The 23,510-nt window shown below is 50.8% G+C and overlaps 1 protein-coding gene across 5 annotated transcripts in view; it reads left to right on the plus strand.

Moving 5' to 3' along the window:
• The window catches only part of ADAM33 (ADAM metallopeptidase domain 33), a 90,759-nt gene extending 67,827 nt beyond the window's left edge, over positions 1-22,932 (plus strand). For 4 of the 5 annotated variants that reach the window (XM_053257791.1, XM_053257793.1, XM_053257792.1 and 1 more), the window contains 11 exons: positions 1,496-1,691; positions 3,065-3,173; positions 3,578-3,782; positions 5,201-5,278; positions 9,033-9,141; positions 9,260-9,407; positions 12,260-12,365; positions 14,669-14,920; positions 15,535-15,698; positions 16,417-16,434; positions 19,757-22,932. In XM_053257791.1, the coding sequence (XP_053113766.1) occupies positions 1,496-1,691; positions 3,065-3,173; positions 3,578-3,782; positions 5,201-5,278; positions 9,033-9,141; positions 9,260-9,407; positions 12,260-12,365; positions 14,669-14,920; positions 15,535-15,698; positions 16,417-16,434; positions 19,757-19,808 (1,437 nt within the window). In that variant the 3' untranslated portion in view covers positions 19,809-22,932. Of the gene's footprint in view, positions 1-1,495; positions 1,692-3,064; positions 3,174-3,577; positions 3,783-5,200; positions 5,279-9,032; positions 9,142-9,259; positions 9,408-11,398; positions 11,476-12,259; positions 12,366-14,668; positions 14,921-15,534; positions 15,699-16,416; positions 16,435-19,756 lie in introns of those variants that run through there. The other variant, XM_053257794.1, reaches the window with a different exon arrangement.
• The last annotated feature ends 578 nt before the right edge of the window (positions 22,933-23,510 follow it).

Below are 23,510 nucleotides of genomic sequence, written 5' to 3' on the forward strand. Positions count from 1 at the left end.
CCCATGGCCATGCCAAACCGAATGGTCACCTCTCCCCTTAAGAGACTGTATATGCAGTTTTGGGGTTTCTGTTCGAAGGAAAGGATCCTGTGGACTCTAGGGAGTGTACTAAAACAGATGATCGGGAATGCCTACTGAAATGCACGGGGGTTCCTTCCGAATGACCATAGGAATGCATGGAATTCCTGAATGGCCATTGGCCATTTGGAAATTCAGTGCATGCCATGGCCATTGGGAAGGAACCTGTGCATTTCAGTGGGCATTCCCGATCATTCATTTTAGGATGTCCTCCTAATACTCTAGGAAAGACTCCTGCCTGCAACGTTGGAGAGCCACCACCATTGGACCATAGTGACTAGGTGGACCAAGGGCCGGACTCCGTACGAGGCAGCTTCCTGCGTTGTTCCTAAGACACAGCCTGGCAATACAATCCGTTGTAGTCTGAGATTCAGTTACTGTCGGGATGGCAAGAGCAGCAGATCATTTCCCTATAGAACACCAAGGGCATTGCCTCCCTGCTGAGACCCTGGAGTGGGGAAAGTCCCGGGACTGTCTCCCTGCCCATCCCTGCAGCACGACAGCACTGCTCATGCCCCACACTTTGCATAGGGTGGCTAGTCTCGGGGTGTACGTCCGCTAGGGATGCCAAATCTAGGTCTCTTTGAATGGGTCCACGTGGCTGCTGTGACTGTGTAGTCACAAGGACCCACTTGCCCCTGCAGGACAAGTTGCTCTGAATTATTTAAACAACTTTTTCCGGTAAGAACTAATCTGCCTACTTTCCTTTCACTATAATCGTAATGGATGATTAGCAGCCTCACAAGTTAGCCCGCTTCAGCCTTCAAGAGTCACATGTCTGCCATCTTGAATTGGGGTGGATGACAGCTTCACAAACTACTTGTTGAGGGATCCCTATGTGTCCCTACCAGTGTTCTCTCTAATTTTTTTCATCTCTGTGCGGAAATGAGTTTTGTTCTGGGTGGCAGTATCAAGGCAGTGTGTGTGCGCACCATGTGCATTCAGAGTGGGGCCTTCGTGATTCAACCTGAGCGGGATCTAAAATTAACGGAGCGGACATCCAAAAATATGTGAGTGCATGCACACGTGCATGCCTTAGAGGGAACACTGGTCCCTACAGCTGTCGGAAACTTGCTTCAGATCAAGTCTCAAGTCACAAGACTGTTCACAAGTTAGCCCACTTGTGCCAAACGTTCATGCATCTGCCATCTTGAATCAGGGTGGGTGACAGCTTTACAAACTGCACCCTTGAGCTGTCCCTGTGCATCCCTACAGCTGTAGCACATTGGGTTCATATTGGTCCAGGCATTGCAAAGTTGATGGTGGGGGGGGGGAGACATACCCGGAATGCTGGCTGATCTCATAAGCTTACCTTCCTTAAAAAACAGACCTTAGGGGTCAGTTTCTTGAGGCTGCTCATCCTCCTTGTCCAGATGGAAATGCCTCTCCTCCTTTTTCTTCCCCGTGACATCCACAGCTAAAGACAGCCGGGGCCATGTGCCGAGAACCAGCCGGGACCTGCGACCTCCCCGAACACTGCACGGGGGCTTCTCCCTACTGCCCCGCCAATGTGTACTTGCTGGATGGCTCACCGTGTTCCTATGGGGAAGCCTATTGCCACAATGGGATGTGCATGACCCACCAGCAGCAATGCATCCACCTGTGGGGACCAGGTGAGCCCTCACTTCCCAGCCCCACATCTTCAACATTCCACCCCTAGGGCTGTTTCTTTTCCTTTCTCCACCTGACGACACAATGCTCTTTTATTGGTGATTAGGGAATAAGAGCCACCTTCTGGACAGCTTTGGTACTGCAGCAAGGGCAAAGTGACCCCATCAGCTTCCGAATATTTGTCGCGAAAACCTCACAAACCCTCCCTCTGGGCTGAATCGTGTGCCGTCCAATGTCAAGGGAGGAGGGCAGATTTAATTACCCCCACAGCAGGGTCCTCAACTGGAATGCTCTGTCTTCCCAGGCTTGTGTCTCTAGTTGTTGGATTAAAGCTCCCTTCACCTCTCTGCCAGGCTGTTGTGGCTGGGGTTGATGGGAGTTGTAGTCCAAGAGCATCTGGAGATCCAGGTGTGAATTACAGATGTTCACATCTGGGAGAGAGGAAGGGATCTCATCTGTAGGATGGGGACTAAACAGGCTCCATGACCCAGGAGTCCTCAGATTGGGTCCTCCCCAGATGTTGCTGGACTACAACTCCCATCATCCCAAGCCACAGTGGCCAGAGGCCCAGATCACCCTAACCCAGGAGTCCTCAGACTTGGGTCCTCCCCAGATGATGGTAGTTGTAATCCCACAACATCTGGGGGCCCAAGTTTGAGAATCCTTCTCCTAGCCCTTGAGGATCACAAGGCCCACATTTCTCTTAATCCTGTTAGACCGCATTTGCCCATATGAACCCGCCAGGGCCTTCTGCTCATCATCTCAGGCACTCCTCATGGCCCCGCCACTAACAGAGATCCGGTTGGCAGGGACTAGAGACAGGGCCTTTTTGGTTGTAGCCCCTCGGCTTGGGAACGCCCTCCCTGAAGAGCTTCGCCATGCTCTCTCCCTCAGTGTTTGTGAAAAACAGCTTAAAACACACCTTTTAAAATAGGCTTTATAATGCTCCATCTTTGGTTATATCTGGTAGGTTCTTTAGTTTTTAGTTTTTATGATTCTCAAGTTTTAGCTTTTAAAATAACTTCTAATTTGAAACTTAATACTGATTGTGGTTTTTAACCTGACTTTTAACTTGTTTACTTAATTTGGTTGATTGTATTACTTTTATTGTTTATTGTATCTATTTTATTGTTGTGAGTCGCCATGAGCAGTAGTGTACTGGAGGGGCGGGGTATAAATATTTTAAACAAACAAACAAATAAATCCTGGGCCCTGATCCTTGGCCATGCTGCCCATGTTAGGGTGTGTGTGTGTGTGTGTGTGTGTGTGTGTGTGTGTGTGTAATAATGGAAACTCATTTTAAGTGCAGAAAAGGATTCCTGGGAGACGAATTTTCTTTCTGTTCTGTTTTTGCTGGGTTGTTTTTGCTCTGCAGGTGCCTTGCCAGCTCCCGATGCTTGTTTCCAGGATGTCAACAGGGCCGGCGACATGTACGGGAACTGTGGCAAAGACGCCCACGGCAACTACGTGAAGTGTGCCTTGAAGTGAGTGCTGAGGGGCACCGAGGTGGAAGCTTGTCCTGTGTCGCCTCTGGGCTTCTTGATGGAACGAGGACGAAGAAGAGACGCTCTGGAGAGCTTCGTCCTGTATGGTTGCCCGTTCCCAACATTGCGCCACACTCTAGTGTGACCAAGAAACAGAATCCAGATGGGGTTCATGGATGGGAGTGCCCCTGAGTTTGGATGACTGAGGGGATCCCCAGGGGCAGGGCCACACCTTGATGAGGCCCCTGGGAGCACCCTTGGGCCCTTGACTCAACTCTGCAGTGCCCCAACTCTCTAGCTGAGGTCCAGCTTGTGGTGGGCCTGTGGAGGAGACTGTCTTTTGGGCAAGGAGTTGGCCCCTTCTTCCTCCTTCCCTCCGACTCAGATGTGCTTCTTCCCTCCAGAGATGCCAAATGTGGGAAGATCCAGTGCCAGAGCTCAGCCAGGAAGCCCAAGCGGCCCGACACCTTCTCCATGGACACCACGATCCGGTTTGGTGGGCGGGAGGTGAAGTGCCGGGGCACGTTGGTCTACGCAACCAAGGATGACGAGGGGGACATGTCGGACCCCGGGCTGGTGATGACGGGCACCAAGTGTGGAGACGGGATGGTGAGTGCGCTTCCAGAGCTAGCTCCAGAGAAGAGGCACCCAAGGGCATCTTCCAGGGTGTCCATTTATAACCCAGTAAGGAACGAGCAGCGTGTGGTCTCCTCCTCAGACCCTTGTACCCCTGGGGCTGCTGGTAAGCTGGTCCAACTGGAAGACTCGCTGAACAGTGCATGATCCTCTCGGCCTCTGAAGGCAGATGGGATTGGAGGGCAGAGCTGGCCCACCTGTGAGGCCTGGTGAAGTGGCTGCCTCAGGCAGTGGATTGGTGGAGGTGGCAGCAGCAGTCGCAGAGGCCTCACACCAGTGCTCTCATTTTATTTTGCATCTTTGTATGGAATGAGTCTTGTTCTGGGCGGCCATATCAAGGCAGTGTGTGCGCATGTGCATTCAGAGTGGGGCCTTCCTGGTTCAGCTTGAGTGGGAGCTAAAATTAACTGAGCAGTCGTTAAATAAATGTGTGCACACACGCACATGCGCACGCCTTGGGGGAACACGACACCCCTCCCCCCAGCTCCTCTGCCCCCCTCCCTGGGCTCTCCTGCCCCTACATGACCTTCCACAGCAGTGGAAACACTGCTTCTCCTCCTGTTTCAGGTAGCTGAGCTCTATCCAACTCTCAGCCTTTTGAAAAGGGGAAGATTTGGGGTGGAGGGGCTGGAGCTGTGGGTTGGTGCTCATGACTCTCCAAGCTGCCTCTGGCCCTGGGGGAGCAGGGGCCAATGCACAGGCCATGGACCAGGGTGGTTGGAGGGCCAGTTAGGTGCCACCATCAAGTATAAAGGTTCTCAGTTCTGCTCACTTCAGGGCAGGCAACTGTTTGGTAGGGGAGAGCACCTGGCTCATTCTTTGAACACCAGGCTACCAACCCTCTGATAGCCCAGCTCGAACACTGCTGTGGCCTATTTGCCTATAAATCTTCCTGCTTCCAAGATATCTGCCTAGTCTTGGGCCTGAGTGCCTGACAATTTCGGAGTTGCTGTAATAAGATGAGTATCTTGCATCAGGTTCTGTAACTTGGGAGTGTCTGCAGGCATTAGATTAAAAACAGCAAGGGGCTAGTCTTTATTGTTGCAAAGAGGACACATGGAATTAGCAACTGGAGGAATCTCAGAAACCAGCGGGAGAAGATGGACTGGGCCTCTGGTACTTAAGGGGTGTGGGCGGAGACCCCCTCACACACACTTGAGCAACTTCCTTATCCTGGTAACCTCCAAGTTGAATATTTGTGATGTGCTGTTTGTGGGGATGGCTTTGAAGATGGTTTGGAGGCATCAGCAGGTGTGGAATGTCTCTTCCCACCTGAAGGTGAGAGCCAGATGCAGAGAAAACGTGGTCAAGCCATATTCTGCAGGGGAATGAGGGAGAAAAATGTTGGGTTGCTATAGGCCTACCTGACTTGAAGGCTGTTCTGATTGTAGGTATGCAAAGATCAGCAATGCCTGGATGCTTCCCTTTATGAACTGGACAAGTGCATCTCCAAATGCCATGGCCATGGGGTGAGTAACCAGCGAAGATCTTAGGTTGCTTCCGGAGCTGTTCCCCAATTTGCTCAGATGCTGACTCAGGTAGATGTGTGGCATTGAAAAGGCTGATTTCACTTACAGGTGCCCCCGTTTCTCCATTGATCGGGGCGACCCTTCCATGAGGCAAAGTGAGGCAGTTGCCTTAGGCGGCTGATTTTTGGGATGCCAGTAGGGTGGCAAGATGGCAGCTCTTTGGGACTTTGAAAGAAGAGTCTCTTCTCACACACCTTGCAATGCTTGCAAGAAGCACGAGGAGAGCAGAGGAGCTGGCTGCTGGCACTTCCCTGGCCACTTTCGGAGCTTGCAGGGGTCAGTTTTGAATGGGGGCTGACCGCCACCACGGGCATGGGGCAAGCCAGTATTTTGTGATTCACCTCACAATACACACACACAGCCCTGCTTTTGTGCAATTCAAGGCAAGCATCTCTCGAATGGATGCAGACTGTTGAGCTCACCCAGGCCAACCACGTCGGCTTCTTTGCAGGAAGCCTGCAGTTGTGGGTCCTCAGTGCTGCAATTCACCATCTGGGGTCCAGAATGGAATCTGTGAGGTTTGTGCCTCGTAGCTCAAATTGCCGCCTCCCTAGGTGGACTAAGACCCATCACTTGCTCCTGTCAGAAAAACCACTTGCCAGTGGTTTATTGAGGGCCAAACCATGGGTTACACTGACCCTGGCAGTGGAGTGCCTGGATTTTGTTAAGTATTGGCCGTGGGGCGGGCGAATCCAGATAGGGACTGTGGTGGAGAAGAGGGAGGCTTTCACCCTTTCAGAGGCGTAACTACTATTGAGCAAGGGGAGACATTTGTCTCGAGGCCCGCTGCCTCTCAAGGCCCCCCCCGGAGGCAAGTCACATGAACATCATCCCAGCTCCCCATCCATCTAGCTCATGATATCTTAGCATCTATCTAGCTAAGCAGCATAAATACTCTTACCTCTAGTGTTTCTAGTGTGTTCTAAGCATTAAAAGTAGCACAAATATATAGTATTCAATGTATATCACTATATATTGTGAAGTGTGCGTGTGTGTATTCAGTGAAATGTATTTCCAGGCAGCATACCTATTTTGAAATATCAGACTTAAATCTTTGTATTAGTTGATTCTGCTGTTATTTACACCTTGTAACTAGTTGGGATAGTTAGCAGAGACATCGGGCCAGGAGAAGGAGAGGAAAGCAGTGAGGGGGGGCCCATTTAAAAATCTTGTCTCTGGGCCCACTCCAACCTTGCTACGCCCCTGCACCCTTTCCCTCTGTTGCTGCCTCGGTCTGACTTGAGACTACTCCCCATGGCTGCTCTTTTGGCCGGAGGGGTGTGAAAAGGTTAATGACCCACTCCACCCTCACTACAGTCCTGAACTGGATTGGGCCCCTCATGACTTTTTAAAATATAAAATAAACAGCAACCACTACTACTATTATGCCAGGGACAAATAACACCATATAATTGGAGGAGGAGGAGGAGGAGGAGGTGGCAGCGGCAGCATGGGCACGGGGGGGAAAGGGGGTTCAGGAAATAGCAGGCAGGGGTGGGGCAGCTTGGTTTGGATGAAGCTTCCAGGTGGGATGCTAGAAGGCCTGGGTTCAAATTCATTGCAAGCAGGGCGACAAGGGCTAAGCTTTGGGGATTGATTGGAGCTCAGTGTGAGAGCCGCTGATTTTTAGCTACATTTTGTTCAGTTTTTATGTTTTTAATTGAGTTTTATTGTTTTATCCGGTGTTTATGTCTTATCGAGTTTTATTGTTTGTTTGTTTATTTATTTATTTATTTATTTATTTACACAGACAGGTGTCATTGACTGGTTTGTTGTTGTTGTTGTTACATTTATATCCCACTCTTCCTCCAAGGAGTCCAGAGCGGTGTACTACATACCTAAGTTTCTCTTTCACAACAACCCTGTGAAGTAGGCTAGGCTGAGAGAGAAGTGACTGGCCCAGAGTCACCCAGCTAGTATCATGGCTGAATGGGGATTTGAATGGGGATTTGAACTAACCTGGGGTCTTAGGATGAAGAATGGTATATAAATATAAATATAAAGGTCCCAAGTTCAATTTGAGGCAGTAGGTTGGCCTAGGAAAGACCTAGGGATGTGCAGATTGTTTCTACCATGAAACGTTTCGACTTGAAATGGGTTGTTTTGAGCCCGAAACAAAATGCCCTTTAAATAAACAGCCTGTTTCAAGCTTGGAGCAGAACCACCCTGTTGCGATTCGAAATGTTTTGACGTTCTGAGTGCCATTTTGGAGCACTCTGTTCCCCCCTTTCTGCTTGGTTTTCTGGCACTGGATTCTGACTGGCTTACAATCTCCTTGCTTGGATTGTTGTCATACAAATCAAGTATTATCATGCGCAGCTGTGCCCCCATTGGCTGGGGGGAGTGGGGAGGGAACACAAAAAGAGGGAATTCCAAATTCCAGATGTATTTAAAGGGACTGGGAGGCAGCGAGAGAGAGACCTTATAGTGTGCCTCTCTTGAAGAAGAGGATACATCGGGAGAGGAGGAAGGAAGGATTGATTTTGTTGTTTTCTTTCATCCTTGATCATAGGATCGATCCTATGGGGGTTTGGGGGAAAGTATAAAAATTTGTTAAAAATCAGCCACTTGCCCATTTCTTTTGTGGGGTGGGTGGTAGAGAGCACCCATTGTGCCCTACCACACAACTCTCTTTGGTGTCCCAGGGAGCTACTCATGGGGAACAATGGGATGTTTTGAGTTTCCCCATTGTCCCTTATGGCCGAAACATGAGAAACGTTTTGGTGCAACATTTTGGCCATTTTGCATTTCATTTTGAGGTTTTTTTTTTTTTTAAAAGCAAAATCCTTTTTGTGCATGTCCCTAGAAGGACACCGGAGATCTGCTGCTGGCCAGGGTAGGCAATACTGAGCTAGATGGACCAAGGGTCTGACTCAGTAGGCAGCAGCTTCCTATTTCATACAAGTTGCTGCTGTTTGCTGGAATTGCTCTCTCTCATCCCTCGTGATCCTTGCTCAGGGTCTGAAGCCTTGGGAGCCCAAAGGGGTCTTTTGAAGCCACACTTCTAGAATGTGGCAAATGGCTGTTGAGCCAGAGAGGACCTGGCAAAGCAGTTGGTTACATATTGCGGGGGTGTGTGTGCAGTGGAAACAAAAGAGCAAACATTTCTGGGGAACAGAAGCCTCTTGTGGGAGCCTAAGCATCTCTTTGGACCCGTGTTCTCTATCATCTCCCTCCCACCCACTGCTCTCCACTGGTGTAAAGTGAGCCAGCATGATGTAGCTGGACTAGCTCCAGGGAGACCCGAGTTCAAATCCCTATTCAGCCATGGAACATACTGGGTGATTCTGGGCCTGTCACTTCTCTCTCAGCCTAACCTACCTCATAGGGTTGTTGTGAGGATAAACATATCCATGTACACCACTCTGGGCTCCTTAGAGCAGGAGTTCCCAACCTGTGGCACTCCAGATGTGGCTGGACTACAGCTCCCATCATCCCCAGCTACAATAAATTGTAATGGGGATGATGGGAGCTGTAGTCCAGCAACACCTGGAGTACCACAGGTTGGGAACCCCTGGCTTAGAGAACTCTTGGGTTATGCATGTCATAAAATAAAATAGACATCATATTGTAAGCTCTTCAGTCCTGGAGCCACACTGGACAGGAGCGGTTCTCCTGCCCCCATGAAGGCTTGTCATGGGGTCTCTCCTCCCACAGGCACCACCTTTACTTCTAACCATCTCTGACTCTGTAGGTTTGCAACAGCAACCAGAACTGCCACTGCGATGCCCGCTGGGCTCCTCCGTTCTGCGAAAAGCCGGGCCTGGGAGGCAGCATTGACAGTGGGCCTGTGCAGTATGACAGTGAGTTCTGGTCCCCCTTCCCCATCGGGGGGAGGGGGTGGTGTGTCCCCAGACTAAGGGGACTTTTGCTGCACCAGCCTCTCTGGACATTCCGGGCAACCCTCCCTCCTCCCCACAGATCATGAAGCCGTCCTGATTACTCTGCTGCTGGTGTTCCTGCTGATCTTGCCAGCGATCGCTCTGGGGCTCTATTTCTACTACAGGCGAGAGAGCTCACTTCTCAACAAGTGGGTGAAGAGCTTAAGGAAGAGCCACAAGACGTACAGGTAAGCAGGCGTACAGGGCTGGGGCAACTGCTGAGTGCTTCTCCCATCCTTTTCCCCCCTAGAAGGTCAGTGGTTCCTGACCTTGGGTCCCCAGATGTTGTTGGACTATAACTGCCATCATCCCCAGCCATCTGGAGACCCAAAGTTGGGAACCCATGTTCTAGGTGCTGCAATTGATCAAAGGCCATTGTGGCAGAGGATGATGGGAGTTGTAGTCTAACAATATTTGAGGACTCAAGGTCAGGAACCCATGTTCTAGGTGCTGCAATTGGCCATGGTTTCCCAGCACATCTATATTGTTCCGTTCCTTGTCTTCCATGATAGGCAGGGAGGTAGTTCTGCTGACTCAGGAAAGTCTGAGAGCCAGAGTACTGACTAGCCAAGGAGCTGTCCAGCAGGGCCAATGAGGTTTTCAAGAGTCCGAGTCCAAGAGTTGCAGGCAGCAGGGGCTCTAGACAGGACCTTCCTAGGACAAATGACAAAATGTTGAGCTATGGGGCTGTTGCACTAGTGGCTTCTAGGCAGCAACGGAGTTTCCCCCAGTGTCTTTATAGATGTGCTGGAAACCCACCCTGACTGCCTCCCCCAACGTGGTGCACTTGTGCAGCCCTGATCCTGCCCATACTTAAGGAGTCTTGCTCCCAAGTAGGACCCTGAAATGGGGGTGCCTCATGCTGTTAAGCAGGCACTGTGCTGTCTAGTCTGAGCTCCTCTGGTCTGGAGGAGGGCTAGTCTTACAGTAGCGAGCATGACTTGTCCCTTTTGCCAAGCAGGGTCTGCCCTGATTTGTATTTGGATGGCTGACTACACGGGAGCATTGTCTGGTAGAGCATCTGGTAGTGGTAGAGCATCTGCTTTGCAGGTAGAAGGCCCCAGGTTCCATCCCTGGCTGCATCTCCAGATAGGGCTGGGAGAGAGCCCTGCCTGAAACCTTCGAGACCTGCTGCCAGTCAGTGTAGACAACACTGGGCCGGATGGACCAATGGCCTGACTCTGTAGAAGGCAGCTTCCTGTGTTCCTATGAGCTTTGCCTGGGACTTGTCACCTCTGTTCTTGAGGTCCTGGGAGTGATCATGGTGGCCTGGAGCCTGCGGTACGTCTAGTGTGGGGTGCACCAGATGCCTCTGGAAACCTACAGGCAGGGGTTGAGGTCCCTCTCCACAGGGACCCTTGGGAACTGTCCATTTCTTTTCTGTCCCTCCTTTTGACCTGGAAGCATCCCCAAGGTAAAGTAAAGTAAAGTTGTCCTGTTGAGTCGGTGTCGACTCCTGACAATCACAGAGGCCTGTGGTTGTCTTCAGTAGAATACAGGAGGGGTTGACCATTGCCTCCTCCCGTGCAGTATGACAGGGATCCTCAATGTTGGGTCCCCAGATGTTATTGGACTTCAACTCCCATAATCCCCAACCAAAGGCCACTGGGGCTTGGGATTATGGGAGTTGAAGTCCACTAACATCTGGGGGCCCAACGTTGAGGATCCCTGCAGTATGAGATGATGCCTTTCAGCATCTTCCCATATTGCCTCTGCCTGATATAATTGTCTCCCATAGTCTGGGAAATGTACCAGCGGGGATTCGAACCGGCAACCTCTTTTTCCCTAGGCAAGTTACTTCCCCGCTGTGGCTTACGTAAAATATAATTACATTTTTAGGGCCGCTTTTGTCCTCCCCCACACATGAGTAGTTTTGTGCGGGAGAGCAAGAGCTTTCCAATGGAGTCCTCGGCACTCTTTATATGTGATATTTACCCGAATTCAGTGGGGTAAGCCATGACAGTTGTTTTATACTAATATAGGCACTTGGGGGCAAACACACCCTCAAAGCTCTAGAAGTGTGGCTCTGGCTTTTCTTTATTTATTCCATTTATATACCTCCTTTCGTAAAACCCAAGGCAGTTTACAAATGTTAATCCAATCAAATTCCATAACAATCACATTTAAATATTAAAACAAGTATTAATATTTAATATTATTAAATTCTCTTGTCCAACAGCTGCCTCCTCCAACCCCCACTATTTTTCAAGTCAGAGGTTCACTAGTTCACCTCCAACGGCTCTTACTGGAGTCTACCTTTAGGACATTTATACAAAACGATGGTGCAGCCACACCTGGAGGACTGCATACAATTCTGGTCACCACATCTAAAGAAGGACATTGTAGAACTGGAGAAGGTGCAGAAGAGGGCAACCAAGATGATCAGGGGCTTGGAGCACCTTCCTTATGAGGCAAGGCTACAACACCTGGGGTTTTTTAGTTTAGAAAAAAAGATGACTGCAGGGAGACATGATAGAGGTCTATAAAACCATGCATGGTGTGGAGAAAGTGGAAAGAGAGCAATTCTTCTCCCTCTCGCATAACACTAGGACCAGGGGCCATCTCATGAAATGGATTACCAGGAAATCTAGGACCAACCAACAGAAGTACTTTTTTACACAACACATAATCGACTTGTGGAATTCTCTGCCACAAGATGTGGTGACAGCCAACAACCTGGATGGCTTGAAGAGGGGTTTGGATAACTTCATGGAGGAGAGGTCTATCGACAGCTACTAATTGGAGGACCACAGAAGCACCTGGTGGGCCACTGTGCGAAACAGGATGCTGAACTAGATGGGCCTTGGGCCTGATCCAGCAGGGCTGTTCTTAGGTTCTTGTGTACCTTATGTTTCTTTTTAGACTGTGAGGCCTTTGTGGACAGGGAGCCTTCACATTTATTATTTATTTTTCTGCGTAAACTGCTTTGAGGACTTTGGTTGAAAAGCACTATATGTGCAGTGGTAGCACTAGGTAGCATCTGTATTTGCAAGCCTCTGACTTCCACTGTCTGTGCTCTTCCCTGTGTGTTCCCTGGCAGGAGTGGAACTGCCCATCAGAAGGCAAATCAGGGGCACTCGAATTCTGCCTTCACATTGCAGGACATTTCCCCTTCCAGCAAAGCCGTGGGCAGCACTTCTGGCCAAGTAAGTAAGACGCCTTATATCCTGACGCATGCAAACCCAGCCTCACAGCAAACTGAGGATTGGTTGTCAGCCTCTCTTCTCAGGCTTTCCTCTTCTTCTCTTCCATCCTGCTGAGTCCTGACCTAGCAATTCCCATTGTTGTGTGTTCGGAAACACTGGGGCCTCACTCATTCACACAATCGTTTGCATCTAGGTTTAATGTTGGTTACCGACATTAGTGCAATTGTGTGAACCCACGCCAAGGAGCAAATCTCAGATTCATCTCAGGCCATAAACCACCTCAGTTCACACAATCTCGCTAATGTTGGTAACCCGCATTAAACCTAGATTCCAGTGATTGTGTGAACTAGGCCTAGGGCTGCACAGACACAGGGATGATTCCGGTGGGGGGGGCAGATGGTGGCCACTGGCCTTGTCCCCTGTCTCCACTTTCAGCATCACTTCTGGCAGGACATACCTGCATGCAGACAAGAAGTGGCAGTTTCTTAATCACATCTGCACTTTGTAAGCATGCCGGCTCTTTCAGAAATTACGCTAGATGCCCCTGTGTAGTGAGGCCCCAGCCAGGAGGCAAAATCCTGCTCCTCCCTCTGGCTGCCTCCCTCATAATCCCCGAACAGCTCTATTCTATGTAGATGGGGAGCTGTTACCTGCAATCAACACTCCCTGCTTTGTCCAGGCTGCCATTGCAGCCAGCCTGAAGTCAAGGCAAGGTGCAGGAGGTCCCCTGTGAATCAGCAAACCCTCGTACTTGATTAGGTTATTCAGTCCGTCTTTGGATTTCCTCCCTGGAGCTGAAGGCAAGCTACGCCAAGCCCCCCAGCTGGTCTCTTCTCCAGGCACTGACCAGACCTGCTTAGCAGCAGTGAGCTTCCGGGAACAGGCGCCTTCATACCGCAGCCTTGGGACCTGTTCTTGGGGCACAAATTTGCAAGTCTCCCGGGTGGAGATGATGAATGTTACAGTTGGTTCCTCCTTTCAGATAAGAAGGCCAGGCAAATACCCTTAAATGGCTCGAATTTTTGTGTGGCAGCAGTGAGAAGCCAGCAACAATTAACAATTGGTCAAAGCAATTTACTTCTCAGTTAAGATTAGGGTTTCGATAAGGTTAGGGTTGCCGAAGCTTTATATCTGTGTTAATTGGCTGTTTTTCATTTGAGTTATTTATGTGAGTGTTGGTTTTGTAACAGTTTAAATATTTGATCTTTGATCGTAAATAACTATATGATGTTGAATAATAATAATAATTTTGAAATCCATCCAACCTGATGCACCAGAGGGAGGGGGAGAGTCCCTAATTAATGAGGGTTTCTCTTCCCCTCAGCTCCCTATTATTATTATTATTATTATTATTATTATTATTATTATTATTATTATTATTATTAATTTTATATCCCGCTCTTTTTTTTAACATGTTATATCCCGCTCTTCCTCCAAGGAGCCCAGAGCAGTGTACTACATACTTAAGTTTCTCTTCACAACAACCCTGTGAAGTAGGTTAGGCTGAGAGAGAAGTGACTGGCCCAGAGTCACCCAGCAAGTATCATGGCTGAATGAGGATTTGAACTCGGGTCTCCCTGGTCCTAGTCCAGCACTCTAACCACTACACCACCACATTAGCCTCTTAAGCATGTGGACAAATGAGAGATTAGGGTGAGTTTGAAAAGCATTATCATCATAGGACAGGGGTGTCCAAGCTCGGTTCCAAGACATTGTTGGCCTACAACCCCCATCATCCCCAACCCCAATAGCCCCTGACTGCAGCCAGTCAGACAGTCTTGCTTCAGACAGTCTCTGATGCAGGGGAAAAACCTTCTTCTGTTTGCAGTATTGCAAAGGCTTAAAAGGTAAAAGTGCTTCGTTATTCAGGGTAAAAGAAGCACCACTTCACACGGCCATTTTTCACATGATGACCTTGTGTGCCTGTGACCGGTCCTGTGAATTCTTTGACGGGTCTAAATTGTAGCTTGCTGTTACCTAGGGAAAATCCTCTAAAGGTGGGTTGACCCAGAACTAGGCGTGGTCTGGAGGCCATGCCAAAATCCACCGAAAAGATTTACTTGTGTAGCTGTTGGTCTGTTAAAATGTGTTCATGTGAATCAGTTCTCAGGTGAAAAAGGAGAAACGGAGCACTGGGGATAAGGAACCATATGTCTCTGACATATGATTCAGAGACATATCATTCCGCTAGAAGCACTCAACCATTGTTTTCCTTCTGGTGTGCATGCAATCTCTGAGGAAAAATGAATTCTTTCGTTTTGTGGGGGGAATGCACCCATCTGCATTGTGTGTTCTCTCTTCAGGCAAGGAGGGGCGCTTTCCCACCTATACTGAACCCTCATCAAAGTGCCTCCCAGCCCGTCAATGTCGTCCGTCCCCTCCGGCCCGCCCCCAAACCGGCTGTGCCTCTTCAGAAAGACCTCAAGCCTTCTCGGCCACCGCCCCTGCCCATCAACAAATCCCCCGCCGTTCCCGCCAAAGCCACCTTTGGTGCACAAACCAAGCTGCCTCCACCAAAGAAGCCTCTTCCCAGCAGTCCTGGCAGGACCCCAGTGGTGAGTTTGGCTGCTTACTCCCTGCCAGGCCCCAGCCATGGCCAGGCATCGGATGGTTGGATTTTAGGACTAGGAGAACACACTGGTGGCGGTCTGAATGGGCCAGAGGAAAGTCTGTGGGCCAAAACTGGCAAGGGTTGAGTTCCAGAGCATCAAACAGATGGATGGTCAATACAAGGAAGGAACTGGGATCCAAGATTGCAGGCGCTTGGGCAATGACTTCACCCCGGAAACCGGTTGGTGAGATTGAGGAGCAAGCCCGAAGGCCAAGGCTTTATAGGGCTTGGTGGATAGTGATTGGTTGTTGAGATCAGCTGACTGAGTGCTCAGGTAGACTGGTACTGCAGCCTAGAGGGCGCCCTTGAAGCACGGAGCTCAGTCTGCCAGGCTTGCAATGGAAGCTGAGCGCTGATGGTGCAGGAGGGAAGGTGCTGGGAGCCGGGCTGGAAACCTCCCCTGCAGCACCTCCAAGGCTTCGCCTTCCATGCCTGTGCGGGTGCTGGCGGGAGGGATGGGGCGGTGCCCTCCTGATACGGTGCATTACAGGCAGCCCGGAAGCAGTCCCAAAGTCTGGTTGACATGACACCACTTGGTCTCACTCTTCTCCCTGCTAGGTGGATCCAAAGCACCGGCCACCTCGCAGGCCACTGCCGGGGAACCCCCTCCTGGCCAAAGAAGTGCCGTCTACTCAGGGCCGGTCCTTGCTGGTCATGGTGCCTCCCAGCAACTGCAGGCCAGCAGAAAGCAACGTGAACAGCTACCTCTCCAAACCGCTCAAGTAGGTTGGCGGCAAAGTCAGTCTTTCTGAAGCCTTAGAGCATTGGTGGAGCGAGCATTGGGCAGCACTGGAGGAGGAGGAGGAGGAGCATTGCAGGGGTAAAAATGGGCAGAAGCCGAGCACCAGACGTCTTGGTGTCCTTGCCAGATATTTCCTCCACATTCGTGGCTGAGCTTTAGAGTTCCAGGATAACATTTGCAAGAGTTCAGATTGGGGTCGGAGGGGACCTGTTTTGTCAGCCTTCGTTAATGAAAGGTTGCTTGTCTGCAACACCTTAAGACGGGTTTAGACCTTTGTATTTGAAGGTGCTATACTCATACGGCTCCCCACCCCACCCTGCCACACAAATCAACTGCTCTGGATTCCCAAACTGAAAATGACTATTTATAAACAAGAGTTGCAAGTTAAAACTGCTTCCTGAATGAAGGGCCTTTCCTAAGGAATACCTTCCTTTTGTGTGAAAGTTTGTGAAACCTGAACATATTTCTGGACTAAAACTAGAACTGAACCCATGATTTGCATGAGGCCTAAATACCGGGAGCAATCCTCTGATGCCCCTAGTTGCCGACAGATGGGGCAGTCGCAAGGGCCAGTTGCTTTTCGAACTGGCCACAACCCCTCTTCGGCCCCCAGCTCCAGGAATCTGGACGCTGCTTTGGAAGCCACAAATGCTGGATCCAGACCCGCCACAAACCTCCTTCTTTTCTCTCCTCCGCAGGCCAGTGCCGCCTCAGAGGTGAGTGTGAGCTTACGCCTGCTACTGCTGCTGGGAAACGGTTTCCTGTCCTCCGCCATTTGCTCACACAGCATTTCGCCAGACCTTCTCTCGCTTGGCCGACAGAATGCAGGCTCCCTACATCCCGAGATGCTGGCTTTCACCACTGCTTTCTCATGCAAGGGAGCTTTAATTCAGCGTGATGACAAATTTCTTGCAAGGCAGGGGGTGATGTTTTCCATATCCTCATCTCGGAGTGGGATGCAATCCCCTTCCCCCATTGCAGTTACACCCGTGACAACAGCCCCCCTCTCCCAAGACCTGTTGCTAAAACGTGTGGTGAAGTTTCAAGAAAGTGCAATGGTCCACAACCCGCACCTAGTTTTTAAGTAAATTTGGGACTTGGGTGTTCTGACCCAGACATTGCAAGCACACAGCCCTGATCTAATGATGTAGGAAGTTGTAAAGTTTCAGAAGTAAAGCCTGCACTTTTCTCATCTCAAAGTCCAGGTACCAGGGTTGCAGAAGACTTCTGGCTATTGCCTCTCAGGGACAAATTAGACATGGCAGCAAAAGCCATGTTAACGACTCTTAGGGAATCTGAAGGAATATAGAACCAAAGTAAGGGGAGAAGGGGTAAAGTTAGTCAGGAGGGGGAATATACCTGTGTAGCATTCCTGGGTTGGAAGGAAGATTATGAGAGACCTGGGAACTCTGGATGGTTAGGCTGAAGTTTTTTTTTTGGGGGGGGGAGACCCAGAGGGTTGAAAGCAGCTCTTTAGGGTCAGCGGCCAGAGATTCACGCAGCCAAGCATCTCTGGGAGCAGATCCGCAGACCCCTCCCTCTCTGGGCTTTGCAGCGAGCAGGGTGGAGGGCTTGTGGGCCAGAGAGCGGCTGAGCCCAGATCTCTGGGAGCAACTCACAGACATGGAAGCTCTTCTCACGATCCATGAGAAGAGCTTCTGTTGGGTCTGCAGGGAGGGGGGGCTTAGCCCGCTCTCCCCGCAGGCGATTAAAGAGCAGCCTGGGGTGGCTGGATCGGCCGCCCACACAACTGCTGGCTCCATCATGGAGCAGGCAGTGGCTGTGGGGATCAGGGGCCGCGTGACCCCTGGAAGTTCCAGGATGCCCTGCATGAGCGAACGGGGCATCCTGGAGAGCCTCCAGTTGGGGGTCTACTTGTGTGTCACCATGCACTGTGGTGACACACGAGCAACAGAATGAGGTTAATGGAGTGCTTGCTCCGTTAACCTCATTTAAGGGGAGGGGGAATTGAGCGGGTTAGCCGCCTTGGGAGCAACAGGCTTGCCTGTGAGCCTGGTGGTTCCCACACACACTGGAAAGTGGGCTAAGCTCCCTTCGCCCTCTTCCCTGCGATCATGGGAACAGCCTCATGGTTTCTCTCTGGGCTATCAAGCTGAAGTGGCTTGGAATGGCTGCTTTGGGCAGAGGTTCTTATACCCCAAATTGAATGGAAATAACAAAAGAGTTGAATAGATTCTAGTTCTATTCCATTGAGGAGGTCAAGGGCATGACCAGGTAGCTCCGAAGATAGTTCCTTCACTGCTGACCTGATCGATGGGAGGAGAGAGCTGCTCCTGTGTTAGCAAGCATGAAGAGTCCCCTTTGCTAAGCAGGATCCGTCCTGGTTTGTGGGATACTACATATGAGCACGATCAGAGAGTCCCTCAGGGGGTGGGGATGCTCTGGGAAGGGCAGAAGGTTCCAAGTTCCCTCCCTGGCAGCATCTCCAAGATAGGGCTGGGAGAGATTCCTGCCTGCAACCTGGGAGAAGCCGCTGCCAGTCTGTGTGGACAACGCTGAGCTAGATGGACCAAGGGCCTGACCCAGTAGAAGGCAGCTTTCTATGTCCCTATTGATCCTGCTCTATTGTTCTGCAGAGGTGGGGAGGAAAGCAGATCCTCTTTTAGTCCTGGGACTCTTTCTTGCTCTATTGCTTTGGAATCCCAGAAGGTCTCTTTTCAGGGAAACATTGATGACTGATGGTACTAGTCAGGAACTTAGTCTGAGCTTCTAGCAAAGAGTTAATTAAGGGTTGCAATTTTCCTTCTCTTAATTCAGCCAATGAGATGGTGAATCAACCTGGGGCTGGGGGATATCGCTCAATTAAGAGGGGGAGAAGGAAATTGCTTTGGCTGTGGAATGTTTCATGAATTAGTATTTCCCTGAATTAGCAACAGTATTTTAGCAAATGCAGACTGCGTCTGGGTGCTGCTGAGTTTAGTTTTCTCAGGGTCTTCTCAGGTCACGGAATTCCTCAAAGACCTTCTCAGCCCATGATTAGCCGGAGAGTGAGAGGAGCGAAGCTGCCTGCTTGTGCTCAGATCCATTTCGAAAGGCCTTTTCCTCTTTGGCCTCTGATATCATAAATCTGGAGCCACAGTCCTGGTTCCGCCGGGGAGACTCTGGACTGAAGAGGAGGGCCTGTTCCAATGGCAAAAGGGTATTGTAATATTAGCAGTTTTGTTTTCAAACAAATACAAAGCAAAGTAGGTCTCTGAAGCCTGAAGCCTGGCTCTCCCTGTTACAGATGACTCTGTAGGAAGCGGCCTTATACCGAGTCAGACCCATCTAGCTCAGTACTGGCTACAGGGGCGGAGCCACCAATGAGAGAACGGGTTCTAAGAACCTGGGCCGCCACCCCTCAAGGGCCTTGCCTTGCACCCCAGACACTCCCCCTGCGTCAGACGCAGCGGGGGCATGATTTAACTCCCAAACGGGGCCCCAGCTAAACCACACCCCCGCATCTGATGCCATCTGATGCAGGGGGGTGGGCCTAAGGGCCGCGGTGGCGGCAGAACCTGGTCCACCGCTGGCCTCCCTCCGCACCTGATTGTCTACACCAGGGATTCCCAACCTGTGGTCCTCCAGATCAGGGGTTCTCAACATTGGGTCCCCAGATATTCTTGGACTTCAACTCCCATAATCCCAAGCCCCAGTGGCCTTTGGCTGGGGATTATGGGAGTTGGAGTCCAATAACATCTGGGGACCCAACGTTGAGAACCCCTGCTCCAGATGTGGCTGAACTGCAGCTTCCATCATCCCCAGCTGCAGTTTATTGTGGCTGAGGATAATGAGAGTTGGAGTCCAGCAACTTCTGGAGTGGTACAGGTTGGGGACCCCGGGGCTACCCCAGCTGGCAGCCGCTCTCCCTAGTTTTCAGGCAGGAGTCTTCTCCATCCCTACTTGGAGATGCCGCCTGGGAGTCCCGCTCTTCTGCTGAGATACAGCCCCGTCCCTAAGGAGGCCCACTTGGGCTTTGCTCTTCTTCTTCCTCCTGGTCTCTCTCTGATGTTTGCCAATGTTCTTCTCCTCCCGCAGACCTGCTCCATGCTTGAAAGTCCAGACGGCTTCTTTCCCTTTTAAGAAATGACAACGGTGGAAACCAGGATCCTGGCGGGTGCTCACCCTGGACTCCTTCCTCCTCATTTGCACTACTGCGTCCGACGCAGAGATTTTTTGCTACCAAAGACTATGATTTTTTTAAGCGGGACTGTTTCTGCCACTAACAAAGAAGGGGGTCAGGGTTTGTGACTGGGGAAATAGGTACTTCCGTGAAATAAGAAGAGGCAGAGGTGGGGGACGGGATGGGCCTTTGGGAAGAAACTTCTTGCCTGGCTCACAGGCCACTGCCGATGGTTTGGGCCACCTGGGCCCGGCGTTGGGAGAGGGCACCATTCTGATCCATGTCGCAGGTCGTGATTAGCTACCTCCTTATTTTGCATAACCTCGTGAGATATTCTCTGACTGCTGGACGTTGCATCTCCTTGAGCTGGTGCTGGGGGTGTGTGTATGCCACACCCTCCTTAGAGACCAGTTTCCAAAGTGTATGGTACTGTCTAAAGTGAGCTGTGCTGTTGCTTCCGTGGACGTTGAACTCCTTGTCCTGCCTCATGGCGGGGGCAGTGCCACCCTCCCTGGTCTTCTAGTGGTTCCTCTGGCTCACTGGTTCCATTTTGTCTTTGCTGACCAAGCCACCCCAGGTGAACATGCACTGCCATAAGCCCTGGTGCCTTCAGGTGGGGAACCAGATATGGGATCTTGCCATTAATGACAAATGACGATTAGGGCAGACCACTTGAATGAGGTTCAGCAGGAGGGACCACCTATTGTGGCTGGCTGCCAGTGGGGCTGGGACTTGTAACATGGAGAGAGAGCAGAAACTTGAGAGGCAGGGGTTGTCAGCCTCGGGTCCCCAGGTGCTGCTAGACTACAACTCCCATCACCCCCACCGCCACAATGGCCGAAGACCATGGGAGCTGTGATCCAGCAATGTCTGGGGACTCAGTTTGAGGACCACAGTTCCCAGAAGCCACCGCTGTGGCCTTAGAGATGGGCTCTGAGACCTCATTGTGAGAGTGTCATTCTTGCTTGTTGCTGGTAGAGGAGAAAACTGCGGCTCAGGTGAGGTCCCTGGAGAAGCTTCCATTCTCCTGTCTTGAAAGCCCACGAGGCTCTCTTTCCCAGGAGCAGGGAGGATCAGCACTCACAGGATTGGGGTTGTGGAGCTGTTCAGGTGTGCTGGGACCAAGGAACCACACCCTTGGCTGTCCTTGGAGTCTGGCAGCACTTGTGTTTGCCCTGACCCTGTTCCTCCCTTTACTCGGGAGAGGAAGAACTCTTGTCTCTGCCGATATGCAGAGCCTCAGAGTGCTTCTGAAGTCAGGGATGAGCCCCTCTCCCCCCACCAGCTCCGAGCTCAAGAGAGGGGCAGGGAATCACCCTTGCTGCACTGCACTGTGCTTTGGAGGTGCTCTGAGCACCCTCCGTGTCAGGCATGACTCCCCGCCCCAGCTCCACACTCGAGAGGGGTGGGGCCCACCTGTATCCTGCTGCACTTTGGAGAGGTTTGGAGGTTCTCCTCCCTCCTTTCCCTCTTCTTTGGAGAAGTGCAGTGTTTATCGCCCTCACCAGAGCTTCTGGCTGCAGCAAGTGAATGGATGGACCCCTAAACTGGCCCGGCTGTGGCCACCACACATGGGTTTCCCTAGATGGAGATGAGAGTACTTGACCTTTCCCACCAATGAGAAGCACAGCACTTTGTTTATGGTGCCCTGAGCACATGGATCACACAGCCGATCTCTATCAACTCCATCTCTGGAAGCTGCTAAGATGTGAACCAGCCCTGGCTTCCAGTGGCCACTTCTGTGTCAGGAAGAGATGGACCTGCTGCTGAGTTTCAGGGCTTCCCTGAGCCCTGGGACCCATTTTCTTCTGTGGACTCTAGCCACTGGGAAGTGCCTCTGAGCATCAGCCGAGTGCCTTCCCTTGTCCACCCCATAACCACAGCCCACTTCACATATCTTGGGAGGCTGTGCCTTCTAGACAGATACGGATCCCACAGCCTCTCATTTTAGGTCCTGGTTTCTCCGTAGAACTGCATTTCTGGAAACAAATGTCATTTTGCAAAACAAGTTTGTTTGGAATAATATTGCTGTGAATTCCTAAAAGATGGTTCCCATCTGGGGCTTGCCTCTTAGGTCATCCACTCAGTCCCTGCACCTGAGAACTGATGCAAGCAGGACACGTTTGCTATACCAAGCCCTAGTGGCTCATCCTAAGGAGCCGTGTGTGTGTGTGTGCCAAAGGAGCTGCCTCTGCTTCCTGAGGGCAACTCGGGTTGCTCTTCTCTCCAAACGGTTTGGCAAAACACCACCACCAGCTCAGGCCCCTAAGTTTTCAGCTTTCCAGTTTTGTTTACATCCCTAGCCCTTTCTTTGTCCTCAGTTTCTGCCTAGAAAATTCCCAGACCATTTTATTCAGAGTAGGGCTGGCCTGACTCATCCAGTCTTTTGAGACAGCAGAATATTTGGGGTGTGGGCGTGGTGTGTGTGTGTGTGGTGCTGCCAGTGAAGCATACACACAGTCCAAGAAGTGCAGCCCAGCGCCCTCGGTGCCACAGCCGAGGATTCTGGGGGCGCACCGCTCGAACTGGGCAATGAACCTGCTTGGAGTGGCAAATCATAGGCTGGCCCTAAACTGGTCAAGTCTTGTCATCCTCTTTCTTCTCCCCGTTCCCTCAGATCTTACTAGACAACCCCAATTTTTAAAGCTCTGGCTTTGGTGTCAACTATGCAAATTAAGTAGACCTATGCAAATTGTTGAAGTGAGTTGGCGTAAATGCAGGCATTTGGGTTTCCTTTGCGCACATTTCATGCCGAACAGAGAACGACTCCCACAAGCGACAGGCCCCTCTGACGCCCCCCCAGCCCCCCCTCTTAGCCTCCCTCCTGGCCATCTGTAGCCACAGATGGCTTTTATTGGCCTACACAAGCAAGCCGGCTCTTGCCTTTGATCTATGCATCTCCGACGATGCCAGGTTTGTGTGTCCCATTGTGTCCGGAGCTCATGCAGATGAGAAGCTGCCGCTTTCCTGCTACGCACCTTGCCGACAAATGTGTGCCTTCAGCATGAAGATTTTGGAAACCCTGCAAACCCCACTGTCCTTCTGAAGGGTAATGAAGAAATAAAGGGCTTTTTTCTTATTTAACTACAAATGGGCAAGTGTGTTTTTATTGCATGGAGACAAAGGTTTGTCTTGCAGTGCACGGATTATCATGGGCCCTAGTCTTGCAACGTGGGTGCAAATGATCCTCTTAGGCAGGCATCCCCAAACTGCGGCCCTCCAGATGTTGCTGAACTACAACTTCCAGCATACCCAGCCACAAAAAATTGTGTCTAGGGATGCTGGGAGTTGTAGTTCAGCAACATCTGGAGGGCCGCAGTTTGGGGATGCCTGCTCTTAGGCATAAGAAATGTTCTTGGCCCCAATTTTGCACAATAATTAATAATTAAAAGGGTCAAGAGTAAAGACAGATTTAATCAGAAGGAATATTAATTTGACAGTGCCTCACTTTGACCCGTTAGAAAATCTAATTACAAACCTGTAACTTTTATCTATTTCCAAGAGAGTTAGAACTCTCTTACAATCTTTATGGGTGCATCACTGGAGCACCAGCAGAGTCGAGTAACCTGCAGAGATGTCCATTTCACAAACATCTGAAGAGAACAAACTGAAGGGACAACCTCCCCTACAAAACTGCCCTGATGTTTTGCCCCAAGTGGGATGTTCACG

Source organism: Hemicordylus capensis, chromosome 5, assembly GCF_027244095.1.
Source record: "Hemicordylus capensis ecotype Gifberg chromosome 5, rHemCap1.1.pri, whole genome shotgun sequence".
NCBI lineage: Eukaryota > Metazoa > Chordata > Lepidosauria > Squamata > Cordylidae > Hemicordylus > Hemicordylus capensis.